The 14,704-nt window shown below is 36.9% G+C and overlaps 1 protein-coding gene across 1 annotated transcript; it reads right to left on the bottom strand.

Moving 5' to 3' along the window:
* Positions 1–5,782: 5,782 nt before the first annotated feature.
* Positions 5,783–13,266, bottom strand: LOC121503909 (SUMO-conjugating enzyme UBC9-like). Its single transcript, XM_041778516.1, has 7 exons — positions 12,955–13,266; positions 12,604–12,689; positions 12,383–12,466; positions 10,524–10,596; positions 9,512–9,621; positions 9,235–9,314; positions 5,783–7,003 (listed from the first exon to the last, which is right to left on the bottom strand). Exons 2-7 carry the CDS (start codon positions 12,667–12,669, stop codon positions 6,940–6,942), a joined length of 477 nt encoding a protein of 158 aa, XP_041634450.1. The 5' UTR covers positions 12,670–12,689; positions 12,955–13,266; the 3' UTR covers positions 5,783–6,939.
* Positions 13,267–14,704: the final 1,438 nt, after the last annotated feature.

The following is a 14,704-nucleotide window of genomic DNA, read 5'->3' as shown; positions in this document are numbered from 1 at the left end:
TATGCTAGCAGTAAGATCTGTAACAGGGATTTGGACAGGGACACAGTTTTTAAAACTGAGCTTCTATTTACCACCACAATGGATGAAATAAACAAGATGTGACTGAAGTATAGACTTTCAGCTTTAAGTTAAGAGGTTTCCCAAAAAATATGGCATTTAACATTTAGTAATGTTCAGTGTACCTCTATTTTCAGGAGCTCAGGAGTATTTGGACAATTAACTAAGTACCAGTTTTACATTCACATGTGGTCGGTTCCCCCATTAGCTGTCAGGTCACTGCAGGCTTGTGGGTGAGGGCAGGAGCACAGGGCAGTCATGGCTGCAGCTCGTTAGGCTTTGCAGCTGTGACTTCTCATCTTGTGTTGAACTTTCAGACACCAGAGTATACTACAGCTTCCAGTGTGGTAACCTGGCTCCTCTTCGACCTTTGAATCTTGTGATTTTTCAGTGTTTTGCCTTGTCTAACACCTCTTTGTTCTCCTCTTTTGCAGTGCCTCTGTCTCTCTGCCAGTTTTTCTGCCAGCCAGTACACTCACCATCATTTGCACTATTGTTCTAGTGAAATAAACTCCTTTAACCTTACTGCCTTGTCTTGTGTTCTGTTCCTGGGTTATCTGTTCATCACAATAGTTTCATAAAAACACATTTGTTGTTCCTCTTTTTACAGGCAGCAGAAAAATTATCTATTTAGAATAAAAAGAGATGGCTGGGCCCCTGAAAAACGGAGAAAATAGACCCTCCCCAGTTGTTATTTGCTGATGATGTCAATGCATGTGTGTTGGATCTGTAGCATTGTTGCTAGCATCCTGGCCGAAAAGTGTGTCAACTATTGCTGGGTTCTGATGTTGAAGTTATTTTTTACTGTACTTTTATACATTTTTTCATCCATTATTGCCCATTTATTCTGCCACTTTTAGCCTATATTTTAATGCTTTTTGCAATTTTTGCCTAATCTAACCACCTTTTACCTTACATTTTGTCACTTTTTGCCCACTTTTCCTGCTTTTTGCTGATTTTTTTACACTTTTTTTTCCCACTTTTTGCCTATTTGCACTATTTTTGGAAACCTATTTTTCAGTTGTATTCCATTTTGCCCTTTTTCGCCTATTTCTGCAACTTTTATTTTTTTTACTGTTTTTTTTTGGCCCCCTTTTTTTTAATCTATATTTCCAATTTTTCTGTCCCCTTTTGCCCATTTCTGTAACATCTTTTAGTAACTTGTGTCTACTTTAACCATCCTTTTCCATTTTCACCTTTTCCCATTCATCATCCTTGTTTGCCACTTTTTGCCATTTTTCAACCACTTTGAACCATTTTGGCCCATTGATGCCACTTTTTTCCTCTTTTGCCCATTTTGGCCACTTAAGCCATTTTTGCTCTCTCTTTTTTTTTTTTTTACCCATTTTTGCACGTTTTTTCTTTTCAACATTTTTGCCTGACTGCAGCTCTTAATTCCCCCTCTTGCAGACCACTAAGGTGCAACCTGTATCAGGATGAAAAAAAATTAACAAAAATCAAATTAAACTTCCATTTAGGGTTTAGGTAAGGGTTAGGATACCAGAAGTTAAAAGTCAAAACCTGACCTGCAAAACCTGATTACAAAACAATTAATAAAGCTGAGTAAACAGAAAAAAACTTGTCCTTAATGAAAACACTCAAATGCAGCAAACTTTGCTAGGGCTAAATACTGATATACTGAATACTGTGTCATTGTCTACTTGCAGATCTAACTGGTTTTAAAAGCTAACAAAGCATGTGTAGCATGATCAGTGATTACCATTTAGTTTGAAATATTTGTATATTCACTTTTCAAGACTTTTTTGGACTCTTATGAGAACATGAATGTTTGAAGTCTTTATCATCAGGTTCAGTCATGTCAACACAACAGTACATTCTCACAGCAGCCACTGAAACATGATAACAAGTTTAATGGATACTGAAAATATCCTTTTTTTTATATGAGTTATAAAGAAAGCATATTTAGTGTCCTGCTGCTGCTCAACATTAGGAGCATAAATAGACAGCACATCGATACACACCTGGAAAAGTGTTGGTGTGCAGACATTGGCCTAAGCTCTGGTAGCTCTGCAGAGTCGAACTTGCTGACCCAGGACGCAGAGGCAGCAACAGGGGCAGCACCTGAGGTTTTTCTACTGCCCTCACCTTCAGCACATGTGCAAAGGAAATAACCACAACATAGCAACATACACGCAGGAACAAAAAAAGAGACAACAAAAAAACAACAAAAATGCAGCTTTCTCACCTGTGTCTCTGCTGGCTCAGTGTCTTTTTGGCTTAATGAGCCCACGCTGAAAAAATAAAGATAACCACAAGAGAAGTGTGTCGAAACAATAGGTGTTAAATTTCCGAAGAATGTCATGCAAGAAACCTGAGAGCATTACATCAAGTTTCAGCTCTGGTCAAGCAATGCAACCACAAAAATGTCACATTTTGAAACAAACATCAGTGAACACTAAAGTTGCAAAATACTTTAAAGTGCATGCATACAACTTTGATGAGTCTGATAAACTTTGATGAGTAAGTCAGATCTTATGTTCCACTGAGGGTTAATGACAGATACTGTATGTAGCAAAAACATACCAGCATATAAAGTGGGTGTATACATCCACAGATGGTTGCACATACATTAAAAACACATAAAAGAACAAAACCAATCAAAATGACATGATTAAAATAGACAGGAAATGACTGGTTGGTTAGTAGGTCTGACTTAGGACTGGCGACAAAAATTTTGCTGTAGAGAATTTCAGAGTCTCTTTCTGTTAAGGTCTGAGAGAGCCACTTTGTGAGGGATGATTTGGCACTTAATATTAAGAACAGTGAAAAATCTGAATGGAAATGTTTTGGGTTTAACTGGAGGATTTAGGAGATGCAAAGGGGGCAGATTGGCTCCTCTTTTGCAGCTATAAGAGCCTATAAGCTTGCCCTTCACTGGAGATAAGGAGCCAAGCCCAAACCCTGACAGCCCCATATCACTATCTCCTACCTCCTCCACCAAACGTGAAAAAAGTAAAAAAGGGATCAAGATTAAGCCGTTAAGCCACTAATATCATCCTTTTTTTTCTTTTCGCATGCATTTCAAGACAGTCTGGCTACAGACTGCGCTCTCAACGCCCCCTCTTTCAGATCACTACTATGAGACGCAACTCAACATAAAGATATATAAGATATATAAGAATAAACTCAAATTAAACTTCCAGTTAGGGTTGGGGTTAGGGTTAGGATACCAAAAGTTAAAGGTCAAAACCTGACCTGCAAAACCTGATTACAAAACAATTACCAGAAAAATGCTTGTCCTCCTTGAAAACACTCTAATGCCGAAAACATAGCTAAGGCTAAAGCTAAAAAAAAAAAAAAAAACTATGCTGATGACATGGCTATGTAGCCAATATAGCAAAAGTAAAAGAAGCTACGTTAGATGCATTTGCTTATGCTATGTTTGCTAAAAGTAACACAGCTATGTAGATACCATTAATTATGTAGATACCATGAGCTATGTTAGCTTCATAGCTATGTTAGCTTTAACTATGTTAGCTGTGTGGCTACATAGTCATGTAGCTAACATAGCTATGTTAGCTGTAGCCACATTTGCTAAAGCTGACATTCTTACATAGAAAGCATAGGCTAAGTTAGTTTCATAGCTATGGTAACTTAGATACATTAGTTGTGTAGCTCAATTGACTGTGTGGCTACATTACCTATGCAGCTAACAGCTAGCTATGTTAGCTTTGGCTGTGTTTGCTGAAGCTAACATAGCTATGTTAGCTGTGTGACTACATTAGCTATGTAGTTAACATAGCTATGTTAGCTTAATTTGCTAATGCTAACATAGCCTCACATTGAGCATAAGCTCTGTTAGCTTCCTAGCTATGGTAGCTTTAGCTACATTCACTGTGTAGCTATGTTAATATGTGGCTACATTACCTACATAGCTAACTTAGCTACATTAAATTTAGCTATATTAGCTATGTAGCTATAGTGTGGCTACATTACCTACATAGCTTAAAGCTCCCACTACTAAAAGTAAAGCTAATCCATTGACTTATGTAGTAATGCTTACTATGTTGCTAGTGCAGCAAGTTTTAGCTTAAGGTTAAAAAAGGCACTTGTGTAATTATTTAAAACAGGTCTACACATAATTTAATCTGGGATTACATCTCTGACCTTTTTTTCCCCCCTTTTATTTCATAAATGTTGCTTAGTCTGTAATGTTTTCATTGTGGTTATTTCTTGAATGGAACTTTTTTTAAACTCATCTAAAACTGGAAATATGTCCAAGCAAATTCTGTCAAATTCTTTTCTGACAGAAGTGATGTCTTACGGTAGTGGCCTGTAGCCAGTCCCCCCTCATGTATTTTGGGTGTCTGGAGAATCTACTGGCTCAAAACATGTGAAATAAGCTAACCCAGTCCTTTGTTTGTGGTGTGACTATGTCTGAAAATAGAGGTATGATAGTATGTTTAGAGTATGTGTCTATTTAGACACCACAGTAAGTGATTATCATACCACCTGCCCCTCACCTGGCATGTCCATCCACAGATCTTCACCTTTGGCTATGAAAGCAAACAGCTGTCATCATGTTGGCGCACCACACAGAGGAGAGGGGCGGGGTGAGAAGGAGATCATTTTCATTTAAAGAGATGTACACTAACAGTGAGAACAGGTGCTTAGAGCTGGTTTAAACAGGGTTAAAAACCTCCTCTAGTGCTTGATCTGTGGTTAATTTTTACTAAAGCACCCCACAGATGTTCAGTTGTTTAGACCAGCCTTTCCCAAGCTTCAGAATGCTTTGGTCCAATCTGTTGGGCCCACTGAAACCCTTATAAAATCATAACACAAGACTCAAATACTAACCGTTATCCTTTTTTTTCATAAAGAGGACATTTTAGTTCAAATGCTTTGCTTACAGATACATAAAGGTTCCCGGTGGGTGTTCATGGTGTCACAAAGTACAACTAATGAGCCACTGCCATTTATTTTGTTTTAATCAAGAATCTGTCACTTAAATTTTCTTGTAATATCTTTTTATTATTATAATACTGTTTCGCTCGATTGTTGTCTGTAAGGTGACCTTGAGTGTCAGAAAGGTGCCCACAAATAAAATGTATTATTATTATTATCTCTGTAAATGTACATCGGGGCCTAGAAAACTCTTGCCAAGTAGCATTAATGTCTCCAAAGACAGAATGACACCAGCTAATCCAATACCAGTTGAACCGTGAAACCGGTTGTATATGTCAGACAAAATAAATGCTTAAAAGGTGACATGGGTTAAAACTTGTGGCTGTTTTGATGCTTTTGAGTCTTAAAATAATAATTAAATCAATTATTTCGTTAATTTAAAATGTAGTTTTTGTTTTCCTATTTCTGTAATTTTTAATAATTGTAAATTATCTGTAGGCTATGTTAGCTTCATAGCTACGTTAGCTTTAGCTATGTGACTACATAACCTACATAGCTATGTTAGCTTTAGCCATATTTGCCAAAGCTAACATAGCTGTGCAGATAGCGTTGGCTAGGTTAGCTTCATAGTATGGTAGCTCTAGCTACATTAGCTGTGTAGCTAAGTTACTTGTGTGGCTACAACTTTTGGGAAGCACTGTTTGGACCACAATGGACTTTGTGATCAGGTGGAAAGAGAATGAAATGTCACCTTTATGTACAATTTCCAAGATTAATGTCAGAAAATGCTCTGTCTCTCCTTCAGATAAATAAGACAAGTTTAGTTAGATCTTAGAATTAAATAGAACACATTTTTATGTCCTTTTATTCAACTTTATTTCACAATTGAATGCCATTTATCATGTTCTTTTGTTATATAATACCACACACAAATGTCAACTGGCTAAAACAATATAAAACATAACTTCCACAACTTTTCAGTATTTATATTATGTACATGCACTCAATTTTTCAGAGGCAAAAAACTCAAGCCTTTGCTTTTTACTTTTCAAGTGCACTTTCATCAACCTTCATGTGCTGGTCGAGAGGCCAGTCCAATAAAGATCCTTCAGCTTCTGCTTGACTGAATGTTTCATTTATACACATTTGTGTTTATTGTAAAAGCAACGCGGGAGAAATGACTGAAATTGATGGCATTAATCGGTATATCTATAACCTATACAGAGGTAAAAGAACATAGCAACATTTTTGTTTCTTTTACTGTAAAGCATCTTTACCTCATACAATGTGGAGCAGATGATGATGCTGGTGTTAAATGAGCACTAACTTCTTAACTATAACTGATTTCTAGATTCAATTCACTGAGAGAATCTTAACACTAACCCGTGACTCCGCCTTTCTCTGATGGAGGCGGAGCTTCACTTCCAATACTTAACCACTGCCATGATTTAGCTGAAATCCGATGAAGAAGCACAGGGATGGTCTTTAATCTGACTTTTCTTTTCTGCAAACTCAGATATGTGAAAAGGACTAAAAAATACTCCTGGAGGTCGTATTTTGAATAAAGCGCCCCACTGCTCAGTCCTCCAAAACCATGAAACACTATCTAAAATACTCAATGGATACGATGATTTTAAAAACAAAGAACGATTAAGAAACAGTCCAATCCTCTCTGGCTTAAGTGACTGAACACTATGGAGAGATTTAGACTTAAACTTGTATCCCTACAGCTCTGTTGATACATTAGCATAGCTTACAGTAGAAGAGTAACTAATAACAATGCTGGAGGATCATCAAATGTGCACAAGTATTCCTCAAAGACAGTAAAATCATGAAGTTTTGTAGTTTGAAAAAAAAAGAATGAATAGGTAATAACAGGCTAACTTGTCACCTGTGAGACCATTTAATAATAATACTTAAACTGGATTCTTATTGGAGTGGTCCTTCAGGTGCACTGTCTCTTCCTTCTTTTATCAGTTCAGGCTGCTCAGGAGGGATGGGGGCCAGCTCTACTCTTTATGTCGGGGCAAACTTCTTGGCCTGTGCCCGTACACGCTTCTCATAGTCCATCCTGTTCTGACTGCAAAACAAAAACATGAAGACAAGACACCGTTTTAAGCCACAATGCAATTTTATTACAAGTAGCTATTCTTAAACTTCTTTAAACTAAACCCTGAGACCACCCTCTTCAGCTGAAAACAAACGTACGAAGCCTAGCATTAGTTCATGCAGGTGACATACGCCTAGCTTCCACAGCCAATCACAGCTCTTTCTCTCAACACAGAGACGTATATGAATCCTCCCTAATCCCTGCTTGCATTAATGCTGACACAACACCCTGCTGTTGCTGGAAAAGCTTAACCTCCTCCACCCAGCCTCCTCCTTTATAGCATAAAGCCTTCATTCAGATTCATGCTAGTTTGGATTAATTGCTTTTGAACAAATTTCACTGTATTCAATACACATTAGCATAAATGCATATTTCCATATGGAGGTTTCTAGAAATGAAATCCCTAGAAAGTCCAAGCATGCTGCTTGACGAACCCAGGGAGCATCTGACAAGTAAAACTATACAACCATTTCGCAATAGAATAGTTAGAGTATAAGAGTGTTCCTGAATGAAATATGAGTATTTAGTTGTACTTTTTATCAGATAGGATCCAAATCTCAACATGTAAATACAAACTATTGAAATTCTACATTTTGAGTTGGTGTGACTGCCCTCTACTGGTTACACCTGTGCTACTGCAACTGGATTTTTCTGGTTGCCGATCTGGTGGCAATAACATATCGTTAGCCTCTTAGCATAAACGCCAAAGTCATTTCTTGGCCAAATTGTGATTTCTTCCTAACTATACTCTCCTAACTACTGATTCTTTGTGCCTTATTTTTCTGAAAACCTTAAATATGACTTAGGCAATTATGCTAAGAGGCTAACGATATGTGGAGCCAGATTTCATCACCATGGAGCTCACCACCCATTTTTCCATGACCATTACCTTCAGTAGTAGCACCCGATGGCTGAAATTCATGAGTAGCAGTGGTCTCCTCCAATTAGAGATATTATTGTGACACTCTAGGATTGTGGGTAGTGTGGTTCTTTTCCTTTTTTTCTTAAAACATGATTGGTGACATAGAATATCAGAGCATATACCAATGTACTACACTAAGATTGCTTGTGGCAAGTCTCCCTTAAATGGCTATGGAAGTACGGCTTATAAGCAACCCATGAAAAGACTTGAAAAAGATCGCAAAAGATTGTTTTACTACACCCTGCCGGGGCAAAGCCTCCTCAGTCTTGAATCATAGATATCAAACATGTTTGACATTTATGATTGTAGGTCTGGCTTTTTTTGCTGTAACTGTAATGCATACAAGGAGGCCTGGCTGAGTTTATAAGATAAAAAATAATTTAAGACTCCTTTTGCCTGGATATGACATTAATTTGAATTTTGAGCAGCATACCACAGGACTTGTAGTTATATTTTTATCACCACTTGTATATTTCCAAGATTTTTATCATTTTGACGTTTTAAAGACACAGAGACAATTTTACATACTTTTCTTTCACTGTGGCTGGATTGCTGCAACAGTCTTTTTACTGTTTGTAACCAAAAATCCCCTTGACAGTCTAAAGATGTTGCAGAACTCTGCTGCCAAGATTTTAACCAGAACTAAGAAGCACATTAAGACTGTCTTAGCATTTTTACATTGGCTTCCAGTAGGATCCACGTTTTAGGATTTTATTGATCACTTTTAAAACACTCAAACGCCTTTTTCCCAGCTATATCACCAACCCATTAAGCCCCAGTTCTCCTGCATGCAGATTAAGATCCTTGGGCAAACATCTTTCATCAGTATCAGGAGCTGGACTGAAAACTAAGGAGGACAGAGCATTTCCGGTCTGGGCCTCAAAGCTTTAGAACGACATGCCCGAGGAAATCAGGTCAGCTGACTCTGTGCTTTCTTTTAAGTTCCTTAAAAAAACACATTTTTTCAGGAGGGATTTTACTGACTTTATGAAGGATTCAATACAACATGTTTTTAGAGTATCTGTTTTTACTTACTTTATGTATTTTATTGGGTTTTATGCAACAAAATTTGCAGAATTTATTCTGATCTGCTGTGCACATTTTATGTTCAATTTGAAACATCTGACAAGTGATTTATAAATAAAGATTTTCATTAATATCTGAATTATTATCTCTCATGTTTTTAAAATTGCTTAAGATTTGAAAACCATCCTGTGTGGCCAGCTTTACCTGGTCAAACATCAGACATTCTCTTTTTGTTAAAGACAGAGGCACTCACCAGTAAATTGTGTAAGCCTCTGCTTGTGCCGGATCTTGAATGTTGGGCTCATTCAGCAGCTCCTGGATCCCCAAAAGGATCTGAAACACAGAGAAACCCTTTCATTTGAAATCTCACCGTCTTTTGATTTACTTCTTGACTAATATCACTCTGTTTTGGACCCTCTACAATTACAAGCTCCCACTCACAAAGACACAGCTGCACAGGAGTTACTGAGTGAACCAATCACGTCCACTGGTGATAAAAACAGAGAGGATGTATGAGTGAGCGTCCAGACCTGTTTGATGGTGATGGCAGGCCTCCAGTCTTTGTCCTCCTCCAGGATGGACAGACACACAGTCCCTGATGGGTAGACGTTTGGATGGAAAATTGGTGGCTCAAACTTGCCTGGAGTGAAAGGATTTTTAGAAAGAAAAATTTTGTAAATCTTAAAGAAAAGTCTGACATTTTAAACAGATTTTATAGTACAGCTGGTTTCAACCAAAAAAACGTCTTTGGAAAGAGAAACTATGAGAACAGCAGCACAGGGATTTTTAAAAATGTAAGTACTATTATAATATAACTCTGGTTAAAAAAGTTCTTTGGGACAATCTGTGGACAGCAGGAGATGCTGTAATAATGTCTGTTTAGTCTGGCCCTTAAAAATCAAAGATGAAACACAGAAACTATCAACAGATCCTTGTTTTCAATGGTTCAGTGATCAACAGAAACAGAATTACAGAGTGTTGCTGGTTTGCGGTGACATGTAACAAGCACAGAGTGTAATATTTATGTGCTGCTCGGCAACAGTTCACTTAGGGTATAGATGTGGTGTGTACAGTACAGGTGGCGCTTTAGCTTGTGTAGCTAAATATCCCCTACATTGATATGCTGCTCTTGTTGACTAAGAACATTATTACACTCAGTTCATGCCAATGTGCTTAATATCAGCACAGATGTCACAGCCAAGCACCAGCCTCTGGTAATATCTCGCCATTGTTAAAGGATTTTCTGCGATAGATGCTTGGATGTTCCACCCTTGAATTACAAAAAATTTATACACATTTATACTATGTGCTGTGACTCATATTTATTACATATTAGCTCTATTCCAAACCAGTAAAGTAAGTGTCATCTTTTGCTCAGGGTTCACTGTTTAACATAAAGCTGTGGACTAACTGAATCCTGTTTTCTGATTTTGTGTCCACACTCTTACAACCCAACCATTCTTCTTTTATTCAGAGAGTGCTGTTTTATTTTCTGACCTTTAACACAGAATGTAACTATGTGGGAAGTTTTAAACCGCTTACATTTTGGTGGTGAGGACGGGTAGTCATCTTTGAACAGCATTCTGAGTTTGTACAGTCCTCCCTCCCACAAGGTCTAATGAATAAACAAGGAGGGAATAACTGTTAGGAAACGCGCTGGTTTGTACAGATGGAGAAGAAACAATAATAAAGAACAAGAGAAGAACTGCAGAGATAAGACAAGCATGAGCTTGGAAACACAGATGTATTTCAGTCTCACAATGCTGTAACAGAATGAGAATTTTCAAACAAGACACCAAATATCCTGCAGTTTTGTAATCAATATGTATGCAGTCCTATCTGTCACATGTACAATGTACATTTCTCTCAACCTGAGCTGTGAAACTTTAAAAACATTCCAATAAAAATTTCCCCAAAAATTCTGCATTAATTCCTTACAATTTTCAAGCAATTTCCTCTTGTTTTAAATCAAATTACCCACAAATGTATCAGTACATGCCCCCAAATTCCTAAAAATTTTGGTAAAATTCCCCTAAAATGCAAACACATTCTCTGAATTTCCATGGTTTTTATTTTATTCTATTTTAAAGGACATCAATCCCCCAAAATTCCCATCCAAATACCCATAAAACGCCTTAAAATTTCATAGCAAATTGCCCCCAAACATTCATATCAAATTCCCTGAATTCTTGAAAATTTCAAGACAACAACCCCTCCCCATCAAATTTCCAAATACTCACAAATAATTTTCCAAAATTTACATAAAATCACCTAAAAAAAATTGTATCAAATTCTCCCAAACATCCAAATAAATTCCCAAGAATTTAAATGTTTTTTTTTTTAAATTTCAAAGGAAACCAACCCCTAAAACTCTGAGGCAAATTTCCATAAAAATATCTTTAAATGTCAAAGCAAACTCCCCTAAAACACCCTGATCAATTTCCCTGAAATGCCCATGAAATTATTGAACATTTCAAAGGAAACCCCTTAAAAAATCCATATTCCAAACATTTAAAAATAAATGTCCCAAATTTCCATTAAAAAAAAAATCTTAACATTTTCCTCCAAACATCCAGATTCCCCATAATTTCTGTTAAAATTCTCAATTCAAAAGGATACTCCCTCCAAATCCCCAGTCAAATTAAAGAAAAAAATTTATGAAAAAGTTTACATGAAATTGTTTTTAAAAATTCAAATGACAGCCCGCCTTCCTCCCAATAAAAAAATCAATCAAATTCCAAAAGATTTACAAATAAATAAAATAAAATGTCCTAAATTTCCCCAAATCATTCAAACAAATCCCTGTGAAAACTCCAGTAAATTTCAAAGCAAATTTTCCAGACACCCCAAATGAAACTCTGCAAAATATACATAGTTTCATAGAAAGTACATAAAAATACCAGCAAATTCCCCAAAATATCCAAACAAATTCCCTAATTTTTCCATTCATGTTTCATGGAAAATTCTTCTTACAACTGAAGCAAATTACTTAAACCTCAATGGAAGTTTGGGACAATTATCTCAGAAAATCTTAAATTATTACTACTATTGTATGAACGCCAAAATGCAGGGTTGAATATTTCTTTATCTCTGCCTGGAAAAATGTATAAATTTTGCAACCTTTACAACATTTGTTTTTGTCTAAAAACCAGTTTGTTCATCGCCTGTTGTTTTCAATTTGATTCAGAAAAAAAGAAGAAAAAATTCACTTTGCTTATGTGTGTTGTTAAATGTGTAAAACTGCCTTCTTCATAACCCAGAGTTGCCTTTCAGCTCTGCATGCAATTGTTAACTGTTTTGGTTTTCCAAGAACGGTGTAAAGATGTAAGATAAATAAATTAATGTAACAAATCTGAGACTTCTCATACTAGATAGGTTGTCTATGTGAAAAGGAAACTCACTCCTTTCTTTCCTGGGATGGCACACTCCCAGTTCATCAGATTCATGGTGCCATCAGGATTCTTTGTAGGAACAGCAACAAAACCCTGTGTGGTGACACAGATAACAGGAAAACTGTGACTACATCTCTTTGTTTTCTTAACGCGCCTGCATATTAGGAAACCTGTTAATGAAATGCATAAATATATGGTAAGATGCAAAGATTGTTCCAGAAGTTGCTTACAAATGGATGGTCTTTTCTCCAGGCTTTGCGCTCCTGGGACAGTCTGCTAAGAGCAATGCCAGACATTGCTGCTCATCAACGCCCCCCTGTGGAAAAATAACCCCAAACACATTAATTTTTCAACCAAGCTCTCAACACTCTGGTTATGCAGCCCCAGTTATCTCTTACAAACACAGCAGTAGATGCAGACTCTAACAAGGTATACACAGATTGACTGTATTTGGGAATAACAGCATGTGCGTAATACAATATATTAGTACAAGGTTAATGTAACGACTGCAGTCTCATATTAAAAGACAACAATTCTACCACACTCAAAACGACACATATTTTTATTTAAACCATACTTACGTTCTTATTTCTACACTAAATATCAGAATTAGTTGCGGGAGTTTGTGGATAATCGTGAGCTTGACTGCGTCGCTAATAGCGGTACTGCTGCTTTGACGGCTACCGAGAGAAAAACACACCCATCGACGTTCAAAAACAAAACTATCAGACCAGTTAGGGCATAAATAACCGAACCGAATCAAACTTCGAGTTTATCAACATCCCCCGTGTACTTTAGTAATCATGTACTAATGTTATTTGTTGGTAATTTATTACAGTAATGTTAAACAATGTGACTCGTAGTGCCGTTTCGACAGCTAGCCTATCGCCAGAAAGGACCCCAATTTGTTTTTTTCGGGAGGACCTTCAGGCAGATACGGGGCAGCTGAGTGGCGCACGTCAGGTGCGGTCGGCCATCTTTGTTGTGGCATTCGCACAGAGAAGTTCACGAGTTTGGATGATTCAACCATTTTAACCCACTCTTGAATCTAAAAACCGAGTTGTTAAACCTAATTGTCAAATTTTGACAAGCTGTGTTTGAATGCTCCTTTTTAGTTGATATTTGTCCTTTTCTTCATTTAGGTTTATTATTATTTTGCTGTTTTGTATATCCTCTATGAGAATATCCCATTGTGTTCTTAAAGTTCCAATGAATTAATACACAAATATTTGTTAATTCATTTAGGACACCCATTAGCAGTACCCTTGAACATTGTTGGTCTTCCCGGGTCCACGCTGAAAAAAGAAACATTAGCAAAATATCTAGATAGGCTAGTATGTATTCTACACTTTTATGCTATAAAGTACAGGGACACAAGCAGGATAATTATCCATTTCCCTTCAGCTGTGTAAAAAAGTGACCTAAAAATCAAGTCTGGCTGCAGACTGTAGCGCTTAAACAACAAACCATAGCTGTGAGACACATCTGTCAGAATGGAAAAACACACTAAAACATTCAAAATAAAATCAAATTAATCTCTCAGCTAGGTTAGGGTAAGGAGGAAGGTACGGGTTAGGATACCGAAAGTTAAAATCTAACTTGCAAAACCTAATCACAAAACATTTAATAAAGGATCACAAATGGTCTGCTTATATGAAAAAACCTCATCCTCCAATAAAACATTCTGTGCCAAATGTAGCCTATGTAGCTCCCCAAGATGCATAGATAATGTAACTATGTAGCTAAAGCTCATGGATTTCTGTATGAATGATGCTACAAAGCTAACATTATATACAAGCTATGTAGCTACATAATTTACGTAGCTACATTAGCATTAGCTAAAACTCATGTTGCTAAAGCTAATGTAGCCACAGTGACTTACATAGTAACATTGACTATGTAGCATGCATAGCTATGTTAAGCAAACAAAGCTAAAGCTAGCCATCAATTGCATATCTACTTCAAAGATGGGTCTATACATTATCTACCCTGGGGTCAGACGTCTGATTTTTTTGCTGTTATCAAATGTTTCTTAACCTGTATTGTTTGCAGTGTGATTCTTTGGTGGATGTAACGGCTCATAAATAAAGTTGAATTTATATAAAACTGGAAATACGTTGTACCAGCAAATTACGGTACTGCTGTTCTGACAGAGACAAATCATAAACCGAAGAGGCATTGTACGGCCCAGCTACAGCGATCGCCATATTTGAAAGGCTATAAACTCCTAGCTAACAGGCACAGAGGTGAAAGTTAAGCCTCCTGGCACCACTAAACAGATGATTTGTCCATATCTCATAGCCTGAATATAAACAAATCAATGTGATATTA

Source organism: Cheilinus undulatus, linkage group 21, assembly GCF_018320785.1.
Source record: "Cheilinus undulatus linkage group 21, ASM1832078v1, whole genome shotgun sequence".
Taxonomy (NCBI): Eukaryota; Metazoa; Chordata; class Actinopteri; order Labriformes; family Labridae; genus Cheilinus; species Cheilinus undulatus.
The sequence above is the reverse complement of the archived record's forward strand: the minus strand, read 5'-3'. Positions and strand labels throughout refer to the sequence as shown.

What these genes read in the sequence shown, in the direction of transcription:
- LOC121503909 (XM_041778516.1), bottom strand. Translation starts at nt 12,669, where the DNA reads ATGTCTGGCATTGCTCTTAGCAGACTGTCCCAGGAGCGCAAAGCCTGG. An exon ending in GGAGAAAAGACCATCCATTT is followed by an intron (nt 12,467 to 12,603) that starts GTAAGCAACTTC and finishes GTCACCACACAG; the next exon opens with GGTTTTGTTGCTGTTCCTAC. An exon ending in GAGGCTTACACAATTTACTG is followed by an intron (nt 7,004 to 9,234) that starts GTGAGTGCCTCT and finishes TTTGTTTTGCAG; the next exon opens with TCAGAACAGGATGGACTATG.